General features: G+C 40.6%; 1 protein-coding gene and 1 long non-coding RNA gene across 4 annotated transcripts; one reads left to right on the top strand and one right to left on the bottom strand.

Moving 5' to 3' along the window:
- Positions 1-2,214: 2,214 nt before the first annotated feature.
- Positions 2,215-12,366, top strand: LOC143491416 (rho guanine nucleotide exchange factor 5). 3 transcript variants are annotated; one of them, XR_013125197.1, is made up of 15 exons: positions 2,215-2,591; positions 5,721-6,069; positions 6,196-6,471; positions 7,572-7,670; positions 7,780-8,432; positions 8,656-8,816; positions 9,024-9,176; positions 9,251-9,380; positions 9,478-9,552; positions 9,684-9,773; positions 10,000-10,151; positions 10,399-10,572; positions 10,689-10,757; positions 11,096-11,200; positions 11,455-11,488. XR_013125197.1 is itself a non-coding variant. In XM_076990383.1 (15 exons), exons 2-15 carry the CDS (start codon positions 5,739-5,741, stop codon positions 11,643-11,645), a joined length of 2,661 nt encoding a protein of 886 aa, XP_076846498.1. In that variant the 5' UTR covers positions 2,217-2,591; positions 5,721-5,738; the 3' UTR covers positions 11,646-12,366. The 3 variants fall into 3 exon arrangements, 2 of the variants coding, with proteins under 2 accessions (XP_076846498.1, XP_076846497.1); XM_076990383.1 differs by having other exon boundaries at positions 2,217-2,591; positions 7,575-7,670; positions 10,684-10,757; positions 11,455-12,366; XM_076990382.1 differs by having other exon boundaries at positions 2,217-2,591; positions 10,684-10,757; positions 11,455-12,366.
- LOC143491424 (uncharacterized) lies at positions 8,970-12,600 on the bottom strand. Its single transcript, XR_013125199.1, has 3 exons — positions 12,498-12,600; positions 11,436-11,594; positions 8,970-10,058 (listed from the first exon to the last, which is right to left on the bottom strand). It is a non-coding gene; the product is annotated as an uncharacterized LOC143491424 (long non-coding RNA).
- Between the last annotated feature and the right edge of the window lie 41 nt (positions 12,601-12,641).

The raw sequence follows: 12,641 nt of genomic DNA, 5'->3' as shown, positions 1-12,641 counted from the left end.
TTGGTTCTGTGAGACCCCCTTGCTGGCGTTTACAAGGGCAGTGGCAAGTTCACGTGCACATGGATGCTGGTAACAAGGGTATTGGCACCATCCTTTCACAGACACAGGACAGAAGTGACAGGGTCATTGCCTACTACCTCAACCCGGAGTGACGATGAACTGAATACAACATCCAGTCTGCCACTGTCTGCATTGGTCCAGCTCTCCAGAAGCCACCAGAGTGACACCAGTGCTCCCCAGAAATGAGACTCATGACTCATGCTGCCAAGGACAGACACTCTCAGCTGGGATGTGAGCGTGACTGCAGAAACCCACGCCACAGTATGTGCTGCTGCCCCAAGCTGAGGCCACCGTGAGAGGGTCGCGGCCTCATGACGGAGGGTCTAGGTGGGATGGTCCTCATCCCAGGTGGGATGTCAGACTGTCGTCCGTAAGGACCCACCTGCTCCATACTGATCCTGTAAAGGGGATAGCAGACACCAGCAGGTTCGGGTTGAGAACAGAAGAGTGTGGTGACTCCCAGGATGCTATGCATGTCTCCACAGCCTTATTATTTTAAAATATTAGATTTAGGGTTTCTGTTTAAAACTGTTTAATTGTCTCAATGTCTTGTTCATGAAATGGTTATTTTTTGTTTAAGATGTATTTCACCATCTTCATGTCTCCATTCTTCATCCTATTTTCCCCCAGTGAGGCTTTTTATGTTGTTGTTTGCACTATTCAATAATACATTTAAAAATATGTATAAAAATATGATACACGTAAAAATATTTAATTGCTGTAATTGCAGCTGAAACAGAATTTTGGGAATTTACTTTTCCTCTGAGTCTGCATTATTATTGTTATTGTTAGTGCCCATATTCCATTGAAGTGTGCAAAACTTTGGCCAATGTGTTGTTCTTAAAGTGTCCCATCAATATATATAAGATGACAAGTACCAAATTCTATGTTCACTATATCATCTTCCTGAGAAATCTAACTCAGGATGTGTTTAGACTCCAGATTGCAGAAGTTCTCTCTCTGTTTCTTGTTATCCATCTCACATTATCTCTGTTGTATCATTTGTTTGGAAATACAGCAGTAATTATTGCTTGCCAGTAAACATTATGTGTAACTTCTGTCGTCAGTTGTCATTTCCTTCTGCATGTTCGATTTCCCTTTTTGTCTCAGTAGCTCCTTAGGCTAGCTGACGTCCACCAGATGGGGCTAAGTCCTAATTAACTGGCTTAGGTGCTGCCTTGACATGTTTGCTGTTCTATTTTTAACCAAATTCCAATGCACCACGTAGTTAATATGCCATTGTTCATATTTACAAAATTTAACTAGAATAACTTTAAGAAACAACTTTATTAAATCAATAATTACACTCTGAGTCTATTGGGGTTTCCCTTGTGAATATTTCAAAAAGTTACAAAGCAGCTACAAAATGTACGAAGTGGTGTAAAGTTTCACAAATTGTTTCTGTGACATCATAAATTTGACCCAAAAAAGCAGCACAGAGGTGTTACATAATTGCATAAATATTTTAAAAATGTAACAGAGACGGGTATTTCCAAGGTCTCCATGTTGTGTGTACCTACACCTGCTGACAGTAATTAGCATTTTATTCCTATTATCATTTCTTTCCATAATGTAATTCCTGAATATCCACAGTCAAATAATACCTGTATGTATTTATAATATATATATATATATATATATATATATATATATATATATATATATATATATATATATATATATATATATATATATACATTATATATCCATTTTATTTGACTGTGGATATTCAAGAATTACATATATGATGTATGAAATAATTATATAATAATTCATATATCACCCCGAGGCGGGATATATATATCATATATCATATATCATATTTCAGGAATCCTATATATATATATATATATATAATTATAAATTATTTGCAATTTTTTGAAGTATCTGTCTGGGGCAGTTAGCATAAAGCTACCTTTATTTGATAGAAAGTATAAATATAGGAATCATATAAATAATATATATAATAATATAATAATAATATAACAATCATATAATTAAATTATATAAATTTAATTAATTAAATATAAGAATCATGCTTCTTTTTATGTTGTTTGATAGCATGCCCTTTACTTTTAATACTAAAATGCTTACGTGATAATCTGTCATCAATTCAGCTTGATTTCACAGAATGCTTGATAATCTAATGATTTGATATTAATTCAAAATTTGAAGCGGTTTATAACCCTTAAATGCTGTAGTAGCAAATGAAGTTTGAAAGATACTGACTTGACATGATACATTTTCCTGGAAAAGGATTGTTCAGGAAGAGGCTTGAAGAACAGCATTTTCAGTACAGACATCACTGAATCTTGGCCCAGTGCCAACCCAACAAGACGAAACAGATCTGATCTCTGTCTCTGCTTTCCTCAAATGTGATTGGACTGCTGTCGGGGCTCTGCTGTCTCTCGTGTTCTCGGGGCATAACTGAGTTCCAGCGCCTGTGGGTGTTGGTCTGAAGTCTGGACAAGTGGACAAATCATTGACCAAATCCTCCATCCTAAGGAGAAAGTTGGTGTGTCAGAACTGAGGTGAGTAGGAAATGTTTTAGGTTGTTTCTAAATCTGAATCTTCTTAATAAAAGCATATAGTTAAAGAGGTGAAAGAAACAAGTAAACAAAAGTCACCAATATCGTAGTGAACTCAGCCATGCAAGTGCTTGTTGTCATTTAACATTTCTACAACTATTATAAGAACTTTTACTATCTATTCAAACGATGCTGTACGATTTTTTTGTCATAACTATAATTGTGCATAGGCTTTGTCATATATGTGGCTTCTTTGCCCTATTGTGGAAAAACTGGGACTGGGACTTTAGCAAGGCTGCTGTCTGTGGTCTGCACAACATCTTCCATCTGTTGTGTCTTCTAGCAGTTGATTTAACAAAGCTTCCTGTCTGAGGCTGGATTCACAAGCAATGCTACTGTATATTATCTTCAGGAGCCCTGTGTGGTGTACTGATGGAGATAGTAGATACTGATGTTTTCATCCAGGTGCAGTGAAATACACAAAGTTTCCAGAGAAGTATAGATGTTTTGTATAAATGTACGTCACTGCATAGATGCCATGCTTAAAGTCTCATGGAAGACAAACCTCAAAACCTCAAAAATTCTCTGTCCTGGCTCAGAGATGGTGGAACGATCACTAGCTGTTCGGACTGCAGAGTCTCTTGTGGTCTTCAAAAGTAAACTGAAGACCCACCTGTTTGTTGAGTACTTAAATGACAACTAACACCGCCAATAGCACTGGTTGTCTTTGTACTTTACATTGTATGTTTATTTATGTCTATGGTTATTTGCTCTTCAAGGTGCCACTTTTAATTCCTATTGTTTAAGTTTTAGTCTATGTTTAATTGAAATACTAGGTAATGGCATTGATCCCTGTAGTGTAGTAGTAGTCTTCAAGGGTTCAAGGGTATCTTGAATTCTGACCTATTTACAGTACTGTCTAGGATGTATTCTGGGAACAGATGGCAAAGCACTTTGTAAGTTACTCTGGATAAGATAATGTTCTTCTCTCTCTCTCTCTCTCTCTCTCTCTCTCTCTCTCTCTCTCTCTCTCTCTCTCTCTCTCTCTCTCTCTCACACACACACACACACACACACACACACACACACACACACACACACTATATGTATATAAATCTGAAGAAGATTCGAGGTAAGTAACTGCTGTATACTTAGTTAAAATACTGAGGTATGATACATGGAGACAGGACAGAGGTCCTTCATCAAAGTGTTGAAACGTCTGAAATGTCCTGTTTCTCTGGAATCTTTGTGTACTTTACTACAATTTCTCTCTATATATATAGACAGGAGGACTTTTCCGATGTAGATGTAGAACAGATGTAGCTCCAGAGATATAGCTGTATCAATAATTACGTGTGCAGATGTGCAGAGGCAGGGAAGTCCTTGATCTCATTCCTGGGATATCCAGCTGCATGTGCATTCTGCCACAACTGATGGGGTTTTCACAAGGGGGATTTTTAGAAGGTCCCCTCAGGCTCTGTTATGAATTGGCATGCTTCCTGTAAGAGGAATGTCTTCATTCTTGTCCTCATGTTGGCAGCAACTGCATGCAAGGACATGATGCTCTGTCTCAGCCTTCTGCACATGAAAGGACTCCCAATATTTGCAGGGTGATAAAGTTCAGTGATAGATATACTGACATCATACCCTAACCACTGGTTGTGGTGTCTGAGTGGGTAGAGACAGGATGCAGGTTTGGTTGGGGTGTAGAGTAATTGTACGACATTAAGATGGAGAGGAGATCTCATAGGATCTACAAGGGCATGGTGGCGTGGAGGTGCCTCGCAGAGAGGTGGTCTGGGTTTGATTCCCGGTGCGGTCCGCTCTGTGTGGTGTTTGCATGTTCTCCCTGTGCGGGTTTTCTCCTGGTACTCCGGTTTCCTCCCACAGTCCAAAGATGTGCATGTTAGGTTGATTGGTCATTACCCTAGTCTTGAACCACTCCTCGCTGATCATGGTCCTTCTTGTATCATAGAATTGTGACATCTTTACCAGGATGCTGACTCTATGGAAGTGTTAGTGTTTGCTGATACAGCCTCATCTTTCTACTAAGGCAGCTGGTTCACCTCCCCTGGCCTACCAAATTAATCACCTTAACAGAAGGTCCCACTGACTGATCTGCCCTGAGGGCGTTCTGCTCTATCGTTGTCACTGGATTCATTGGGGTACGAATGGTTGTCTGTTCAGTCTGTGTTTCATTCACTCCTTCAACATGGCAGTGTTGAACTCCAGCAAGAGAACATTAATACCCTTATGTTGACACCACCCTACATGGTTCTCCAGTAAACATTGAACCCACAGATCACCTGCCTCATCCACCATTCTAGTGCTTACCCTGCACACCCTCTCCAGACTAGTAGACTAGTAACAAAACTGTTTTGAGCACTTTCACACATCTTACAGTATTTTTTCTCCCTTCATACAGCCTAATCTTAACCTCCGCCTTCCTCGTGTATGTCAGCTGCATCTTCATCTATTCCTCTACCTGTCTGGTTTACCTAGCTGGCATCACCTCTATCAATTTCATCCCTGCTTTTCTCTCAACCACGCCTGAAACTTTATTCTTCTCCTTACTAATAGTTCTAATCCTCCCCCTTTTTCTTCATTGTGACCTCCTCCTGGAGGTCTCTTCCCTGGTTCCCTTCTTGTGTAAAGCAGATGTTGGTTACATTTGCTCCGTTTCAAACGAGAGAAAACCAACCAGCTGAAACCTCTTGGTTGGTGCACAGGCAGACACTCCACCCACCCACACTATGTAGCGAGACTCTAATTGATTCAGCTGGGAATTAAGTGTCAGACTTCACTTTCCTGAAGCTTGCGTAAATAAGACCTTATCTGATGGATGTTTTAGGAAAGTGACTGCACTTAGGAGAGAGACTGCACTAGTCTGATGTCTTCTGTCTCTCAGATGCATCACAAGGATAATTAAGTTAATGATATACTTAAAAGAATAACAGTATATGAATGGCAATTTTGATATGTCAATTTATTAAATACTTTGTTTTGCGTTGTTTTGAACTGAGGACCTGAAATCTCATATTCATTCCCCATTCATTTAATAAATATGTTTTTCATAGTCAGGCCCAGATTTTAAGTTATATGTTAATTGTGCAGTTTATGTTGATCCCACAGGGACCTCCCCACATAAGTATGGGTAGAGATGGCAACAATACAAAACCCAGCTTGCCTCCTAAACCCCAGCTCACTGGAGGCAGGCAGCCCGGAGCAGCAGGCATCCTCAATCTGGAAGAGACGAGGCATCGGACTAATCCCAGCAGACGAAAGCCATCGCACACAGTCAACAAGAACTCAACCCCTGCCGTCCAGCCGCAGTGTCTGGAATCCCCAGTTCAGACCAAGCCAGTCCCTAAGCCTCGTCTATGCAGGCGTCTCCCCCTAGCAGACACCCTGTCCCACCCTGTCGGCCCTGATCATGTAAACATCTCCAGTCCTGCCTCTTTATCTGGACAGACCGTCTCAAGTACGTCAGATCAGATTTGTGTTAACTATTTGATGTGCAGACACCTATGCACAAATAGACAAATACATCCATTCTGCTTTGCTTAATGTAAATAATAATTGTTATATGTCTTATTATTCCTCCTAGTGGGTGATTCCAGTGGACGTGGCTCAGGTTTCCTTTCCTGTACTTGTCTGGGTCGTCTTGGCAGTAGATGTAAGCTAACCCATGATGCACAGTGTAAGAACAGTAGCGATGCTGTACATGTTCACATCAACATAGAAGACAGCAGGCACCGTGTAGACAAAGGGAATAGTGTTCATGAGATCACACAGCATGAGAAGCCCAGACGGGTCCCTCCCAGTATCCCTCTACCACCGAGACCCCTACCCAGAGAGCCATGGCGGATCTTCATAACGAATGGTGAGACACTAGTGTCATACCATTAATGTCAGTGTACCATCAAATTACCATTTAAATTACTTGTATTACACAATAGTGAAATATCCAATTAGTGTTCAGTTAGCAAAGATATTACACATTAATTTTCAAAAAGGTTTATTAAAAATTTCATTGATGTCGAATATTGGGTATCTATGACTGTTTGAATGAACTAAAATTGTACTGAAGTATATGCCTTTTGAGCTGAGATTGTACTGATGTATATGCTTTTTAAGCTGAAGTGAGAATTTGTATCCAATTTGTGTTATCAGCCACAACTTCAGCTATCAACTGTTTCTTAAATGCAATTCATGACTCACCATTTCAAATTTTGGCAAACAGAAAAAGAAATGAATACTATATGTTCCTCTATTATAAACTATATTTATATGCCCCTATATTGTTTACTATACTACATTTCCTATAGCATATACTATATGTTTCTATTATATACTATACTATTTTTTCCTATATGATATGCTGTATGTTCCTATATTATATACTATACTATATGTATATAGACTTCCATGTCCAGAGAACATCATGCATGAAGATAGTGATATCGTGCATACCTGGCTATGTGGATACCAGCACTTCCCAGCTTTTCCAGGCTGTGAATGAATGATACTCTGTATTTACGTGACCAACCAGAATTTTCTAATTGGCTGAGAATTTATGGGGGAAGTCAGCAATGAAGTCTGGAAAAAAATCTAATTACACACAAACATCCTGCCAGGGGAGTCACTGAACTATTATAATTGTTCTTAGTCTTATCCAATTCTAAATATGAACGCACACACACACACACACACACACACACACACACACACACACACACACACACATATTTCACTGGTCAAACCAGGACATCCTAGAGTCATGCAGAGTTTAAGGCTTTCTGTACTAAATTTTATATAAAATAAATAAATCATATCATATAATATTAATCAGTTGACCTTCAAATGAAGTTGAAGCAGGTGGAAATAGAGGGGAAGCACAACCCGGTTCCCTTTAATGAGAAGCAGCTCTGTTTTCTGACCAAGCAAGCAACACTGATACAGTATTCTGTTCTATTGTTTCAGTAGAGCGGATTGCTGACTGTGATGCCTCTTACACGGATCCTGACGTATCAGCACAGGGTGTCTACTGCTCCCTCACACCGAGAGAGGCCCAGCAGCTGGGTAATGAGCAGATGCACATAACAACTGTCTCGTCTTTTTTTGAAGGCCAATACCATTGCGAGGTTCATCATGTGCTGTTTCTCTGCGTTTGCATTTCTCGCCCCCTCAGGAGGTTTGACTTCTGTAAGTAGTTCTGTCCAGGAGCAGCGTGCGTCCAAGTCTGTTCCAGCTCTGAGAGCACGTGTAAAAGACACACCGACAACTCAGGAACAGCCGGAGCACCCAGAAGCTGAGTCTGTTATCCTAGAGAACTTAAGGAGTGAGCTGTGTAGATTATTGTCAGGTGAAGACCAAGATAGAAACGTTGATATTAAGAAACCCCAAACTACCAAGGACTTGGTCAAGCTCATACTCTCAAAAAGTATCACTCAGACAGCCAGTGAGCAGAGGAAGGGTCCAGGAATAGGACTCTGTTTGTTTCCATCTCGGAGCAAAGCACATACCACCGCAGACAAAAGCCAAATAAGCCCAACAGAGAACCCTGAAAGAGCAGCCGTGCTACACAACAAATCAGTCAACGTAGAAACTCAACTACTTAAAGAGCACACAGCCAAGACAGTAAAATATGAACATTTGCCTGCTGCTATGCTGCCCTCTTCTGGTTTGGAGGTCCATGGGAAAAGAAACTGCACACATTGGGATTCTAAATTGAACAATAATAATTCCCAGAAACCTCTGGAGAGCTTATGGCAGGAACGTTGTGTTGTGAGAGACAAGGGGATCCTGAGCCAACTCCCTAAAGACGAGCTTCTCCTTCAGGAGGTATTATATTGTGGGAGGGTATATATGATTCTCCATTGTTATTGCTTATTGACAGGTTTGACATCAAATTTTCACATTTGTATTACTCCCAATTGTTTATTGTTATTTCACATATAATATTGTGTGTGTGTGTGTGTGTGTGTGTGTGTGTGTGTGTGTGTGTGTGTGTGTGTGTGTGTGTGTGTGTGTGTGTGTGCGTATTTTTTTTCTGTCTCCATTTCAGAGTTTGTATGAGGTAGTAACCTCTGAGCAGCAGTATCTTGATGGGTTAACTGTAGCTGTGGACCATTTCCAGAACTCTCAGGAACTGAGTTTAGCCATAACATCCATAGAGCACAAACTGTTGTTTTATGGTCTGCACAAGATCAGAGAGATCAGTCAAAAGTGAGTCTCCTCACTAGATACAGGTCTGATGTGCCCAACCAGACATGTAGCAATGAAAAGCTTTACTAATACACACAAAAACACAACACAATAGTCAAATTCTGATAATTACATTAACAAAAAGGACATTATAATGCTCTGCTTTTTTATAAATCAAAGTGGTATGCAAATTATTCTCTGTGTACCTGTGGCTTTGTGTGTTTCTAGTTTCATGAGCTCGTTGGTGCAGACGTTGGACTCTAGTTTGTTTTGTGACGCCATCTGTGCTGTTGTGCATCAGTATGCCTCTGGCCCGTTTGAAGCTTATGTGCATTACATCCGCAACATGCCTTACCAGAAGCAGGCCCTAATCACCCTGAGGTAAAGAGCTGCCGACCGCCACGTCGTGCTGAAGTTTGCACGTCATTGCTAACTTGCATGCTTACACTCCCAAGGAAGGAGAACCCTTGGGTGGTGGACATCTTGAGCAGGCTGGAGGAACACCCCTGCTGTAGCCGTCTGCCCCTGGAGTCTTTCCTGTCCCTGCCTTTCCAAAGGATCCCTCGTCTCAAAATCCTCATGGAGGTGAGAGGCGCCACAACGTTCTGAAGTAGAAGCTAAGTGAAGACAATATCCCAGCGTGCTCCAGTCTACAAATGATACCATGCTTTACCCGCTGCAGACGGTGCTAAAGAGGACACGCTCAGGATCAGACCTTCAGACTTCAGCAGAGAGAGCACTGGGGGAGATTTCCATGGTAACCACTCTGCTGTTCCACCTCTGGGGCAACTCACAGTGTTGCCCCTGTTAAGAGTTTTTGATGAGGTAATAAAAACACAAGTGCTATTTGTTGCAGACTGTCCAGTTAGTAATCTGTGCACTGTGTAGGTGTTGGAGGAATGCAACAGAGAAGTGGGCAAAATGAAACAGATGGAACAACTGGTGCACATTGCCAACAAAACAGACTTTCAGTGCAAGGTAGGCCCACCTTCTGATGTTTGTGAAAACAAGTTTAATAATGTTTTCTTCCTATATGAAAAATATCTAGCATCCCTCCTTCTCTCTCTCCAACTCTTTCTCCTTCTCCCTCTCTCCCTCACTTTCTCTCTCTGCTTCTCCCTCTCTCTCTCCTTCTCCCTCTCTCTCTTTCTCTGTGTTTATTCCACCAGCGTGATGTTTTGCGACTCCCTCTTCTCGTTTCCAGTCTCTGCCGTTGGTGTCATCATCTCGCTGGCTCCTGAAGGAGGGAGACGTGCTCCAGCTCTGTCAGAATGACAACATTTTTGGTCAGAAGAGAATCTCTCCTGTACATGTGTTTCTCTTCAATGACCTCCTACTGGTGACAACAAAGAAAGGGTGATGATGATAATAATAATAATAATATTCATAATCATAATAGTAATCATAGTTTTCTGGTAATCATAGTAATCAAAGTTAACTGATAACTTTAAAAACTATGTAAGATTATCGTTTTGTATAACATCAAAATATATCTACGACTTTGTGTCTGTTCATTAAACCAATATTCTTCTTTAACCTTTTAAATGGCAGAGCACAAATGTTTAACTATGCTTATGACGGTGTGTGGTGTTGTGGAGGGTAGCTCAGACAGGTACGTAGTGCTGGATCACGCTCACCGCTCCCTGGTCGAAGTGCGGGAGGGTGCCCACCTGGAAGAAGACCTGGATGGATGTGATCTGAACCGAGTCTTTCAACTCGCTCTCATAAAGAACCACAGAGGGACCACGTCCCATGTCTTACTGCAAGCCTCCACTCAGTGAGTAGGATAAAAAACAGGATAAAACCCACTACCCAGTGCCTATTGTGCTGTATTGCTGTAAATGTTTCACAGGCCATGGTCTTAATGCTGTGTGTCCCACACTGTCAGAGCAGAGAGAGACGGCTGGCTGGATGTGCTGCAGACTCAGAGGGGCACAGAGGAGGGAGTGTATGAGGAGTGGGGTAATTAGTGCCATCATTACCACTGAGATGCCCTTATTTAACTGTGACAGTCTGACATTGCTCTGACAGTCTCTCATCCTTAAAAATCATCTCATAATAGCTGATCTATAAAGATAATACAATTACTGTCTGTGTATTGATCCATTGCATCATTTTAAATGTTATCGTGGCCAATGCATGCTGGAATATCAAGCTCTGTTTACCACTCTTAGCACCGTCCTGCCGTCAATCGGCCACTAGAGGGTAGGCTTGTCAATATTTTACAAAACACTTTTCCAATGGACGCATCCACAATACTGAATTGCAGCAAGGCAAATTGTGTGTTTTGTTTGTTTCAGATTGCCCTCAGGTGCGGTGCATTGAAGCGTACCATGGAAAACGACCCGAGGAGCTCAGTCTACAGCGAGAAGACATAGTCAACATCTTCCAGAAAAGACCTGACGGTACTTTCTATATTCTTCTGTGTACACATGGGAAACACTCATACTCATTGTTCAAAAGACTAGGGAAGCCATATAGGTTGATGCAGTGGGTCATTACACAGCTTTAAAGCATCGTGACCTGTAAATCCACCATAATGGAAGACTGTGCTACCAGTGTCTGCTGGTTGTTTTTCATACACAACCTGCTCATATCTCAAATATACTTTGGTACCGAATCAGGAGCTGAGTGACATACACGGATACTTCTGTGACAGGGTACATGGAGGGCCGACGGCTTCACGACGGGAAGAGTGGCTGGTTCCCCGCCGCGTGTGTGGTGGAGATCTCCAGTGAGCACGTGCAGAGGCGACACCTTCGCGAGCGCTACCACGTCCTCCAGACAGCGGCGCACATGCTAAAACGACACATTCACCGGGACTGTCATACCTCAAGCTGCTTCAGATAGCAACACAGCAACAGAGTTTGAAAAATACAGCATGAAAACAAACTAATATCAATAATATTTTTAATGTATTACTTTTTTGCACTACTTTTTAATGTACTTTTTCCCTATTACTCAGTCTTAAAAAAACAGTTTATGATAATATTAGTGTATTAATTACACCAAAGAGTATATTAACATAAAACAGTTATTCAGATGTTTAAGAAAAATTCTAAAATGTTATTGGTGGTGTATCTAAATATTTATCAATATTTTGCAAACATCTCCACTACATCTAAGCTTCACTAAGACGCGTCTTTTCCAGCGGTGACCTTCAGCCTCTCATGAGGTCATTCTGATCCCAGCAGGACTCTACTCTAGTGTCTATAAAGGATGTTCTCTAATTAATCACAAAACTTAAAGAAATATAGTACAGAGTATTTAAATTTATGCATTCTCGTTTGAATTGAAAACCCTTGCTGGTCTTGTGGAAAACTTGTACTTGTCTCTAGTTTATATATTTACTTTTTAAAATGTGAAACATTTACATTTTTTAAATTATTATTAATGTTATTTCTTTTTTTATTTTTATTTTTTTACTACTGTTAGTTGTCTTTTGTATAGAAAAGGGACCATTTGCCAGAAATTCCTTGTCATAGATGATGTATAGCTTTTTGTTTGTTTGTTTGTTTATTTGAAGTGTTGCTCCATATGGGAAATTTCTTATAAATCAATAAGCAATCAATCAGACATTAAATGCAATAACAGTGCATAGAATACGAACATACTAGGCAAAAGTCAACGAAAAACACTAAATGTTTGAAAGAACAAAAAATACAATTACATTAAATTTAAATGAACTAAATCGTTATTTACAGTCAGCAGCTTTCAGTCCTCATAAAAAAGAGTCTTTAACCCCTGGTCCTCGGAGGTCTGTTCGTTCTACCTGATGGCAGCATTTCAGATTCATTAATCAAGAACTGGGAGGGATTACTGATGGTGTTTTACCTTCGCCATACC

Source organism: Brachyhypopomus gauderio, unplaced genomic scaffold, assembly GCF_052324685.1.
Source record: "Brachyhypopomus gauderio isolate BG-103 unplaced genomic scaffold, BGAUD_0.2 sc75, whole genome shotgun sequence".
In the NCBI taxonomy this organism is placed as follows: domain Eukaryota; kingdom Metazoa; phylum Chordata; class Actinopteri; order Gymnotiformes; family Hypopomidae; genus Brachyhypopomus; species Brachyhypopomus gauderio.
This window is presented reverse-complemented; position numbering and strand designations above follow the sequence as displayed.